This window comes from Lathamus discolor, chromosome 6 (assembly GCF_037157495.1).
Source record: "Lathamus discolor isolate bLatDis1 chromosome 6, bLatDis1.hap1, whole genome shotgun sequence".
In the NCBI taxonomy this organism is placed as follows: Eukaryota; Metazoa; Chordata; class Aves; order Psittaciformes; family Psittacidae; genus Lathamus; species Lathamus discolor.
Genome location: NC_088889.1, coordinates 32,429,631 through 32,442,925, shown reverse-complemented (window position 1 = coordinate 32,442,925; position 13,295 = coordinate 32,429,631). Strand labels below are relative to the sequence as shown.

At 40.0% G+C, this 13,295-nt stretch overlaps 1 protein-coding gene across 1 annotated transcript in view; it reads right to left on the bottom strand.

Annotated features, from left to right (window-relative positions):
* The window catches only part of KCNK10 (potassium two pore domain channel subfamily K member 10), a 62,853-nt gene extending 49,770 nt beyond the window's left edge, over positions 1–13,083 (bottom strand). The window contains exon 1 of the mRNA XM_065685200.1: positions 13,032–13,083. Within this exon, the coding sequence (XP_065541272.1) occupies positions 13,032–13,083 (52 nt within the window). The remainder of the gene's footprint in view (positions 1–13,031) is intronic.
* Positions 13,084–13,295: the final 212 nt, after the last annotated feature.

Sequence of the window (13,295 nt, the reverse complement as noted above, 5' to 3'; positions counted from 1 at the left end):
AACTCCCTGCTCAGTTCCTCTTCTCAGTACTTGGCACTCAGCTACACTCCCCATTGCCTCTGACACTTGAGCCCAAAGGAAGGACTCATGCGACAGGACCCATCAATGAATTTCAGGTATTGGAAAACGGAAAGCAGAGTAGAAGAGAGTTGCAGTGAGGAACAGGAAGAGTTGGGGGGAGATTAGAAGTGATTGACAGGGGCAAGTCCCAAATAAGGAGCCCTCCTGCTTCAACATTGGTGACTGCGTTTATTCCAACACACTCACTGGCAGCAGCACTATCATCAGGTTTATGAAGCTATTTATAGAGAAACTGAATACACAGAAACCCATGAAAAAGTCTCACCTTTCCCTTTCTGAAATAAGACTAAAAGCAATAGATCACTGCTAAAATCTGTTTCCCTAGTATTAGATCAGTATTTCTTGCTCTTGCTAAAATTGGGAGTTCTAGTTCATGCAAGTCTCTGCTCTGATAAGAGCCAAATAGGAAGCAAGGGCTTCTGGCTCAAGATCTTGGGGTATAGAGATGACACTCTGAAATAAGAATTCCTTTCAGAAGAGATAGATACCATTGTTTTTCCTTATTAGGTAATATGGAGAAAAACTGATTTCTTGTCAGTATGTCATAAGCTTCCAGTACAAGCACCAAGGAATAAATAGCTCCTCTCTGGTTCTCTGCAGACATCACCATTCGATGAACAACAGGTGGAAGCAGTGATGCTGCTGCTTATCCATAATCTTCATTCAAAGACTTAAAAGAAGAAAATGTCATTGCACCATGACATGCCATTGGATGAAACAAGCTGATTATTTTTCCTCACCAGGAAGTGTCCCATGATTTCAGTAACATATAGGAAGATTCTGAATTTCCCACCACAGGTGTTCTGCTTCAATGTGCTCATAGGACGATGTAGTGTCAGCATTTTAGCTGTCTTTCTGCTAGAGCTGCTGGACTGGGATATTCCAAATATACTGCTTAAAGGATTCACAAAAGAAGTTCAGCCAGTGGTGTCATGGCCAGGCCAGCCAGTGAAGGAAACCAAAGTCTTGCAACTTAGCATAAGAAGGTTTGTGCACAAAGGGAAGAACATTCTTACTGACAGAAATCTAGTGGTAAGACAAACAACTGAAGGAGACAAACAACAAAGCAAAGTTTCATGCTGGCGTTTCTAGCAGGAAGCTATCTAATTTACATTTGAAATGCAACTGCTGTTGCCTGGCTGCAGCAGTTGCATTTCACTCCAGCCTAACACTGGAGTGAAAGAATTTCTTGATCACCTCAGTCATGCAAAGAGGACTGTAGCAGCACCACTGACCTTCGTATAGACTGAAACTGTGAGACCACTGACCTTCGTATAGACTGAAACTGCGAGACGCCAATACATTGCTCAGCTGAGGCAGTACAGCATCTCCTGGAGGACTCTCTTCAGTTAGCTGCCAAGGAACAGATCTTTCACATATGAGTAAGGCCAGAAAAACACATGCAGGGCAACCTCTAGCCCCAGAGTAAGAACAGAGTCAGCACTAATTGTTCTCCTTCATATATTTTTGTGGCCATCCTTATGGATGTGTCTGCACATTACTGACCATACCTACAGAGCTTATACTGATGCTCTTCTGTAAAAAAGAATTTCTGCATTAGTCTAGTGCTGTCTTCCCCAGTCTGGCTAATGATTGGAATCTACAGAAAAATACTTTAAATTCAAGCAAATCTCATTAATGATCCATCACTTCAATTAACTGATAATTTCACAAATTTTCTGGGCAACAGCAATAGAAGTGGAACTTACATCATGTGGTCAGAAATCTGGTAAGTATATCAATTGGGCTATTTTTTAGTTCACCAAAGCTATACTATTTGTATAGCCTGAGGATCCAGTCTATTTAGTGATCTTAAATTCTTTTTCAAAGTAAGAGTTAAAGTGAACAAAAGCTTTTTAATACTTTGAAAACCTACTCTGGGACACAACAAAGAATACATATAAGACAGCTATTACAAAATTACTCTATGCAGAAAAGATTTTTCACAAGTAAGATAAAGTTTTTGTTTGAAATGCACTTGTTTATCATATCAATTTTTATTTTCTCTTATTCTAAATTCTTTACAACATACATATTTTTCTTTTACATTCTTGATGTATAAGTTGCACCAATAAAGCTGTCACTGTTAGAATTATTTACCTGTACAGTCTGCGTGTAAGACAATTATTAGAAAGTGACTGGGAGTCAAAGAGACCTCAGGTAAGCAAAAGACGAAGGTTAGAGAAACTTTAGATCCATTATGCTGCTCACAGCAGTATATAATAAACAAAACAGATCAACAGTATCACTGGGAGGCTGGTCAGACACACAGAGCTCCTGGTATAGCAGGATGATTCTGGCTCCACAAAGCTGGCTCCAAGTTTGCTATATAGCATATAATTCAGTGTGTCTTAGATGATAAGAGTCTAGTACACAAGTACTACCCACCTAGTACACATGATCTACACAAGACTTTCCTCATCTTATGCTCAGCTTCTATTCAGATAATACTGTAGAAATACAGTTGTCATTTGAACTATGATAAAACTTTATAGCTACACAAGGATGGCATCTGCAGATATGGTATGGCTTCTATCATCTCGCAATATTTTACAGTGCTGCCACATTGCATCACTGACATGTAGCTACATGCATTCAGAGAAAAGACTTAAAGTATGCAGCTGACCCTAAACCAGACATCTGAAAGTTCTCTGGACTCCACAAAGCATATTTGCCTGTATCTCACCTAACCATAGCAGGTACTTAGAATACCTCTGCATTTCAGATACTGGCCTATATTTAGGTGCTTCATTCTCCAACTAAGTCATACCCAAATGGTGTAATTCAGTTGCCCATCTGTATTGTATAGTACCAAGTGAGAGGTCCTAGGATATCCGAATTGGCCTTAAGCTGTTGCTCAGAAGGGCAGAGGTCTGTCTTAGGTCCATTATCATATATACCAGGCCTATGCAAATGTCTCAGCTGCCTTACAGTCCCTTAAATGACAGCAAATGCCTGTTTTTAGAAAACAAAATCAACAAATAATGTCTAGTAGCAATGAGAAATGCAGGTCGCAAGGTTACCTGTCAGTATATCATTGTAACCTAGTAATGAACCCTGCTTCTCATGAAGACATATTACTTTGGTGCCTGTAGCACCACAAAGAGGTGGCTGTTGTGTTTCTCTAGCTGTCATGATTGTTGTTGCTGCATGACCCTTCTTGTGGGATGCAAACTCAGTAGCCTTGACATTTAAGTACTCAGTGATGCATCTGAGTTAATCCTAAGGAATGTCTTTGAAATGTGGGAGCTACTTCTTTCAATTCAGCTGGGCAGTACCATTTCTTTTATAATTCTTTCATCAGAGGTTTTTCTCACATAGTAGCTAGTGACTGCCTTTTGTTTCTTTAAAATGAAAAGCTGAAATGTGAGAGGATAAAAGCCCTGGACAAGCTGTCAGTATGTATTTGCTGTTTTCAAATCATGCCAATATTATTATATTACAGTATCGAGTAAGAGAGAAATAATCCAAGCACCCTTTAACAACACATCTGAATCTTAAGAATCACAGTGGCAAAAGCTTAAAGTGCCAAAATCCAAAATCCTAATGCAGTAAAGTCAGTAACCTGTTGGTTTTTCTTCCTAGGGAAGAAAAGATGAGTCAGTGCTGCTGAGATATGAACATATGGCTCTAACAGATCTAGGTACAAAAAGCCTGATGCTTGAAGCAATACAAAAATCCTGTAGGATAGTGATACCAAAATAACTTCTATTGCTTTGTAAGAAGATGGTTTTTAGGGTATTAATATTTGCTATCCCCTACTGGTTAAACAGTCTATTGCCTTTGTAACTTCAGTCTGTTGGGTTATTAGAAAGATAACAGAGGTAATTAAACATCTACTGCATGCATCTCTTTGGGGCAGCACTGAAGAACAAATGGGAGAAACACAAGCCTGTCCTCAAGTGAAGGACGAGACAAATGAACAGATCATCATCTGTGAAACATATTCAGTTCATGAGATGAAGATATTTTGTAATATATCCATAAGATTATTTATACTGTGCGTTAGTTTTGCTCACAGAGGAGGAACCTGATACATGCCTGAGGAACCAATGGAGACCATAAAGATATTAACAAAAAGATATTTCATACTTTTTAAATATGGTCTAAGTTATGAGCGTACTTCTAAAAAGTAGAGCATTTTCAGCCTTACCACAGTTACACTTTTCATTTTGTATTTTCTGCACCTCTCACAACAGGTCTGACCCTGTCACAATTTGGGTCCATTTTTTGTAATCTACACTACCTTAAGCAGCTTTCCTTTTTCTCTCCTTGTTAGTTCTTTATTTCTTTCCAAATGTCCTCTAGAATTTCAAATAACAAACTCAAACAAAATGCTATGTCTGGACTATTGCAAAAAAAAAAAAAAAAAAATTGAACCCCCCCCAGACTTTGCAGCTGATCACTACCCCTATTCAGGACTCCAGACCCTAAGTGTGACATGTTTCAATCCCTTTCATGTATTTTATATGTCATCGTCTTTGTCACAACTTTCCAGCTTTCAGCAAGATGTTTCCCTGCCATTTTAAAAACAGAAAAATAAAACAAAACCAGGCTTCTGTATTCTCTTCCACCTTTTTTCCCCTCTATACAGGTTTTGGTAACAGATTCTCTCACCTTACTGACTTTCATTTCCACTTCCAATACAGATACACCCACACGTAAGTTTCCACTTTAACCTCAAAATCTTAACAGTAATCTCCTATGCTTATATTTTGAGACATCTGAAAAACATATAATAATAAATGCATTTGGCACACTTTGCCAATAATAAGATTTGTAATAGCATAAGAATTTTATTAGCAGTCAAAGTAAACAATGAAATCTGAATTCTTGGTCTCAGCATTCCCAAAACAAGGAAATATCCCCTAAATTTTCTGGTTCAGTACCATAGTATGTTAATGAATTATTCATAGTTCACTTTTGAAAAATCATTTTGTTTAAATAATCCAAGTTAATGTTTGATTGTAACTGTGAAAAGCAACCCAGAAAGTATGTTGGGAGAAATAATGGCTCAGACTAAAAAGGCCTGTCACCACCACCCTGAACTACAAGGGTATATGATATGTGCTGTTCTCACTTGTTGATTTATCTCACTGGGGTAACCATTGAGAACTGCATGGCACAGAATTTATGAAAGTCAGCGGGTTCATCTCAGAGCACATTTTCCATTACAGTTAAAATGTTTTTCATAAACAATAGAACAATACAATACATAAACATGTTTTACATAAACAATAGAAGTATAACTGATGTCTCAGGAACTAGAATATGAGCATCCTCTGTGTGACAAAGGCCAGGTCCCAGGATGTTTTCAATTTCTTACAGAAAACAAAAACCAGAGGTATTCCTATAAAAAAGTGTATTAAAAAGGTAGTATTTAGCCTTTTGCTGAATGTAGTTTCTTTTACACAAGAATTCTATAAAACACAGACTGTTCAGCATTCATATTCTCTGCTTTGGCTTTTGCTATTACACTGAGACTAAAACAAAATAAAGGTTAGGCTTTCCCATCACAGTGGATTCTGTAATACTCTACTTGTTGAAAACTGGTGTTTGTTATTCCTTCCTTACCCTGACATCTTCATTGTTCCCCCACCCCCCATTTCACTCCAGGTACTTACCCTATTTACAACACACCTAGGGCCTCCATTCTTCCAGTGATTCCAGGCACCCCTTTGCTTTTAACTCAGTAAAGCCTGCAGGGATAACACAGTTCTCATACTTTAAGAATCTCATGTTGCTCACACTGAAGTAAGTGGTAGAATTACTAGCTCTGGATTAATTGAAGAGAATGAGAATTAAATTGTATCACCAGATACATATATATAGGTCCTGAAGGAGCTGGCAAATGAAGTTGCTAAGCCACTGGCCATCATATTTGAAAAATCATGGCAGTCAGGTGACGTTCCCGATGACTGGAAAAAGGGAAATATAACCCCCATTTTCAAGAAGGGGAAAATGGAAGACCCAGGGAATTACAGACCAGTCAGTCTCACCTCTGTGCCTGGTAAAATCTTGGAGCACATTCTCCTGGACAGCATGCTAAGGCACATGAAAAACAACAAGGTGCTTGGTGACAGCCAGCATGGCTTCACTGAGGGGAAATCCTGCCTGACCAATTTGGTGGCCTTCTATGATGGGGCTACAGAATTGATGGATAAGGGTAAAGCAGTTGATGTCATCTACCTGGATTTGTGCAAAGTGTTTCACACTGTCCCACACCACATCCTTCTCTCTAAATTGGAGAGATATCAATTTGATGGATGGACTACACGGTGGATAAAGAACTGGCTGGATGGCCGCACACAAAGAGTTGTGGTCAATGGCTCGATGTCTGGCTGGAGACCGGTAACGAGTGGTGCCCCTCAGGGATCGGTGTTGGGACCGGTCTTGTTTAACATCTTCGTCGCTGACATGGACAGTGGGATTGAGTGTGCCCTCAGCAAGTTTGCCGATGACACCAAGCTGTGTGGTCCGGTTGATATGCTGGAGGGAAGGGATGCCATCCAGAGGGACCTTGACACGCTTGTGAGGTGGGCTGATGCCAACCTGATGAAGTTCAACCATGACAAGTGCAAGGTCCTACACCTGGGTCGGAGCAATCCCAGGCACAGCTACAGACTGGGCAAAGAAGAGATTCAGAGCACCCCGTGGAGAAGGACTTGGGGGTGCTGGTCGATGAGAAAATGAACATGAGCCGGCAGTGTGCGCTCGCAGCCCAGAAAGCCAACCGTATCCTGGGCTGCATCAAAAGGAACGTCACAAGCAGGTCAAAGAAGGTGATCCTGCCCCTCTACTCTGCTCTTGTGAGACCTCACCTGGAGTATTGTGTGCAGTTCTGGTGTCTTCAACATAAAAAGGACATGGAACTGCTGGAACAAGTCCAGAGGAAGGCCACAAGGATGATGAGGGGACTGGAGCACCTCCCGTATGAAGACAGGCTGAGGAAGTTGGGGCTGTTCAGGCTGGAGAAGAGAAGGCTGCGTGGGGACCTAATAGCAGCCTTTCAGTATCTGAAGGGGGCCTATAAGGATGCTGGGGACTCTTCATTAGGGACTGGAGTGATAGGACAAGGGGTAACAGGTTAAAATTTAAACAGGGGAAGTTTAGATTGGATTTAAGGAAGAAGCTCTTTCCTGTTAGGGTGGTGAGGCACTGGAATGGGTTGCCCAGGAAAGCTGTGAATGCTCCATCCCTGACGGTGCTCGAGGCCAGGTTGGACAGAGACTTGCGTGACATGGCCTAGGGAGAGGTGTCCCTGCCCGTGGCAGGGGGGTTGGAACTAGATGATCTTAAGGTCCTTTCCAACCCTAACTATTCTATGATTCTATGATCTTTCTTACCTTGACTAGAATTCAGTCTTTGCTCACTATTACTAAGAAAACTGCTGTCCGGTCTCTTCCCTATTATTAATTTTACTTTTCTGAATCCTTAGTTTTTCTATTTCCAGGGCACCCTAAAAGCAATCATGAAACTAATATCTCTCTGATGTCTTTTTTCCTCTCCTGATAATTCAGTCATATCTTCGCATTTCTCACCACATTAGAGTCCACAGTGCTCATCGGCCCTCCACACAACCTTTAGTAAAGTTCTGAGTTCTTCATTCTCTTTGATTTGTTTTTCAGACTCCCCACATGTTCCACCATACTGTGTTTGGCACTATTGTGCCTACACCATGCACTGCAGGCAGTGTCCTCCTATTTATCCAATTCCTATTCTCCTTCAAATCTCTCGAGATTCCTTACAGTTGTTCTGCAACCGATGCCTATTAGGCATGGCAGAGTCCTGATCTGCCAGGTGGGTCAATAGCCAATACAATTTTGTGATATGAGTACCACATGGTCAGTACCCTGCTGACTATGGGTTATTTCCTGGGATTAGGTCTACTTCCTTTTTTTTTTTTTTTTTTTTTACACTTTATAGCTTTCCACATTTTTTTCTTTTTATACTGAACCACTAAGAAATGAATTACTAGTGCACACTAGAGTGTGTCTAGCTCAAAGTTACACTCCACTTCTTTTTATAGATCTTACTGAAATCGGAGGACAGAAATGAACACCCCTCATTCTACTCATCTATACCTTTATAATCAAGTTTGCTTTCTGCATTTGTCTCTTTGAATGAAAGGACAGAAAAAGCAGGAACTGCAGCATTTTGTAACACTCTGCAGGCAGCGTCAGCTTAATTTATACTGAGTAGCTGATGCTGAAGATTTTCCAACAAATAGTCATCAAGGGATAGATGATCTCATCCTGATATCTGCATGAAAGCACTGAGACGCTGCTCAGTTGTCCCACTTATAGGTGTCCAGTGCTGCTTGAGATGTCTCAGGTAGAGAAATGGGCATGGCAGTTAACCCAGGACCTATGGAAGACTGAAGTCCCTCTGGAGTGGCAGCTGAGGAATACCAAATGTCTCTAGATACCTCTAATGGGAAACTCAATTGAGCCTTCAGTGTCCATAAAGAAGCGCAAATAATACAACTTTCCTCTAGTTGTAAAGTGCAGAGATAACCTTATTTCTTAATTGATGTGATCTGTGGATGATGACAGTCTGTTTTGCTCCTTCCTAATTGCTTTAGCATTTGATTGCAATACATATGCTCTTCTTTCAGTAGAAGATCTTAGATTGCTCTAAACAAGTTAATTATATTTCACAACACACTCGTGCATTAAGGAAGTATTAACATTCCCATTTTTCAGTCCAGGAAAAGGGGAGGAAAAGGAGCTATGGTAAGTGGCTTACTGAAGGTTAAACAGTAAATCAGTTCCTCTGAGGAGGCACTCCAGTCTTTCAACTACAGCTTGAATTCCCCATGGACCACTAACTTCTATGTTAAATGTAAGAATGATAATAAATGCAGAATTTTAGGGTTCCAAATTGCAGAAAACCATCTTACACAAATGTCTTTGTGAAAGGAAGTTACATCAAAACTTCAGCGTTCCAAAAGGTCTGTGTAGAGATAAACATCTGCCTGGAAATTCGGAAGGCTTTGACAATCCATATCACTGCAATGGCAGCAAAAACCTGCAGGCATAAAGGATGGAACAAGACTGAACTCCATTTGCTAGGCAGCAAATGGAGCATCACAAAGATAGACGTCCTTCCCTGAGAAAAAGGCATCTCATCATCAGCCTGCAAAACAGTTATACTTGAGAATAATTTCTGAGCATATTGGATACAGTCCCATCTATCCTTCTTTTCCATAAAGAAACAGCCATTTTAAGGAGATAATTCAGCAGACAGGAGAAAAAAAAAATATTGCTGTAACTTCCAGATGTCTCAGTCAGGATGAGGGACCCGCTGTGTTTTAGGTGCTGTATAAAAATGTGTGTGCAGAGATTATAAGCCAATTCAAGCACAGACAACAGGTGGGTGTAACAAACAGCAGGAGGAATGCAGTAAAGAGGAGAGATGAGAACAATTACAAGAATTAATGTCTTCACATGTTGCTATAAACCCGATCTTATATTCCAAAATGTATAAACGGGAAGTTATATGAGGTCTGAAACTAAAGATCTGGTCTTTCACTAATTTCTGTTATTATTGCTTTACCTAAATTGCACCAAATGAGAGAAGCAAAAACCAGTGATAGGCAGATCAAATGTTTTATGACTGTGTATATCCAGGCTGATTCCATCAGTAACACAAATGGCAGGCTTTGGGGCTTTGGTTGGGGTTTTTTTTGTTTGTTTGTTTGCTGCTGGGTTTTTGTTTTTTTGTTTTTTTTTTAATGTAAGGCCAGGTAGTGTAAAAACTTGTACCCGTACTCAATGTGTCCAGCTCTTCCGGCAACATTCTTGAGGTGCCTGCTTAGGTTTTATACTCATTTTTTACCTCATTCACTCACTGTGTATAACTAGTATGTTTTCTAATCAATACATATGAGATTTTTCACATAGTTCACATTCGAATGTCAGGGACAAGTCCCAGTGAATTTTGGGATGGAGTTTGATCTTTGTTAATCGGATTACAGAGTTTGATTTCCTGGAGTAGTAGGGAGCTTCACTGAGGGAATCTGGACCCTATTTACTTCCAGATTTATGAAATACTTGGTATGTCTAGACAACACACTCAGCATTTACAGGGAACACACAGATATATACCTTATACCCAAGACAAATGAAGACACTACACAACAGGATAAAAACACAGCTCAGTCTCCATGCCCTATTCATTCCATTTTAATGACTGAGAAAACAGCTTCCCATTAACTGTCTGTCAGGCACCATCTCTCATGTCAATTCTATTCTTCTAAACCTCTTCTCTCCACAAAGTCTTTCTATGGTATATTGATCTTTGCTGTTATGAACTGAGAATACCAGTTTTATGCCAGATGAAAGCTACTAGCAGGCTCTAATCTATTTATCTATGTAAACATTTATAGTTCAGTCACCATTATGGAGTTTGAGCAAATTCATTTCAATAACTATCATTCTGACCTGGGTTCAAATCAGCATCAGTCCCATACCAAACCAGCCAGCCATACCCCACAGCAAGGGCCCTGGCATTTAGAAATGTGTATAGTTTCTAGAAAATATCGCCTGGAATAATCAGATCTAAACAGTCTTTGAGATACCATAGATCTCACTTACATCACTGGACTGTTAACTTGCTTGCCAGGAACATCAACTGATGTATTTCAAGTACTGTTAGCATAAGTTAGCACAATTCCTACTAGACGAAACTGTGGAAACTGCACGTTCTCTGTCTGATGAATGGAATAGGGCACGATCATACAATACACATTGAAATGAAACTGGTATTTGAGCGTGAACAATAACCGGACATGAGCTTTGCTTTTAATACTTAGGATGCTGTATCCTTGCATCACCAGCTTTCTATGTGTTGATCTTTGCATCTGAGAAAAGCTCCTTCAGTTCTTAACTCCAAGGATATCACATCCAATGAAAAACATTACATCATTCTTCACATGTACATCCAGAGAACAGACTACATATGTGACTGTAAATCAAATTCATTTTAGGGCTCTAAGTGATCTTGTGTAGATTTTTGCTAATATTTACATCTACAGAAATCTATTTTCATTTCAAAAAGAATGAACTATCATCTCATCTTCTACCCACACCACTAATTCTTCAGTGGGACTATGTGAGTACAACATCATTGCAGTGTTCCTCTATTGGTCAAAGGATTGGGTCTTAGACAACTTTTTCTTACCGATTTGCTTTTTTCCATTCCACCAAATTTTACCTATTTCCTGAGTCCCTCGGAGAACTAGAAACTAACATTTTTTGCTTCCTTCCCATTAGCATCCTTGCTGCCTGCCTAATGCTGCCAACATACAAAGAGGAAATAAGCGATAGAATTCTGCAGTCTTTAGTGGGGATTCAGCTTGGCAGAGAGGAAACCTGCTGGGTTTAAGGTCTCTTAACTATTACAGTACCTTACAGTTTTGGAGACATTAGGAAATTGTGACTGACCACCTGTTGGATCCATATGCTTTGAATTTGCTTGCCAAGCAAAGTAGCTGCATACAGAGTGCCATCAGTACAGCCTCCTGTGTGTCTTCTCAGGGGAAAGGAGGAAAGGTTTCTTTGCATTAAAAGATATTTTGCAACACATAAAATGAATTAAAATTAAGTTACAGCAAATACACATTCAGAAAAGCACCTGTGAAGTGCAAGTTTTTGCCATGCAGAATTTTGACCCTATGATAAGGAATATATTATTATTAAAATAATCAGATCTCTGTTAGCACTAACATCTATGTATTCATTGTGAAGCTGAGGGTGGAGGAGACTGATGTGGTGATTTCAGCCTTCACTTGATTAAAGATGTAGTAAGGTTTAGCCTAAAATTTAATTGTGTATACTTTTCAAACAGATCTGCTGAGCAGAAAGATGTCTGTTCTGCTGTATTCCTTCTACACCAGGAAAAACTGTTTCTAAAGTTTCATTTGGTAGACATGAGGGCATAGAGGATGACAGACAAATTGACCACTAAAACCAAACCTGGGGAATAAAGATGAATAATGAAAGCCTGTGCTATCACTTCATACTTCCTGCAAGTACTGCTGTACAGTGTTTAGCTGCCAGCAGTTCTGCAAACCTGAGCATATGGCTTCGAGTTGTTCTGCTCCTGTACTGATGCACAGAAAGATGACACACTAGTATACAAATTACCAGTAGGGTTTTTTTCAGCCACTTTTCTGTAGGTTGCATATGAACCTCCTCCCCATGCCAGGAAAGGAGAGCATTTCATTATGGTTTATTCTAAAACACCATTCAGATCATTTTATTGAAAACCACTGCACTGGCGTAAATCTCCTTTTGCCACCACACAAACACACTCCCCAAGACAGACTCCAAACCTAACTATAGAGTTAATCAAACTATCCACTTGAGCTGATCAGTTGTTAACAGGACAGAATAAAGAGTCTAAAGGTCCCTTTGGGCTCCATTTAATGTGTCTTTTTATACTGTTCACACTACGGATTATATTGAAGCAGCATTTTGCTCCAGTTGCTTGCCAACAAACATTTGCCATGGAGGAGCCCTGAGCAAGTAGTCACATCTGTGTCCACTCCTGTACCACCCATTTAGCAGAGACAATGATCACTAGAAACAACAAAGGAGACACAGATAAAACAAACAATGTGAGCCAGAGACCACAGCCATCCCAGGCAAGTTTGTCATGAAAATACTCAAGAAAAAGGAAGGGGAGAGAGATATCAAATATAGAACTATAAAACTTACACCTAGAAGAGGTTTTACCCACGCACCCACCCAGCTCCACATTTGAGGAGCATTTTCTAATGCACCGCTAGGATTGAGCAAAAAAGGCTGAGCAGTGCACATGGGAAACAGACAATCATCCAACGTCTCCTCCCATTTGGAGTCAAATACTCTCTTACAAGTCACTAGACACAAGGAATAATATAATTGCTATTATTATAGTAAGGATAGTAGTAGAGAATCACCAACCTTGAGGATCCCAGTTCACCTGTTTTCTTGGAGTCTCGATTGGAAATTTCATTGCTTCCTTTTTGCACAGGGAGAAAAATGAATTAAATAAATTCCCAACCTTCCTGTCTGAATGCTGCAGTCAAACAAATTAATTTCAAATTATAGGGAGCCTGCGCTGTTTGACTGAGGGGAACTGGTGGTTGCCAAGGAAAGAAATACACAAATAAATCAAAGAAGGTGGGGAGGGGTGGGAAGGGGAGTGGGGTGGTGGGGTTTGTACCG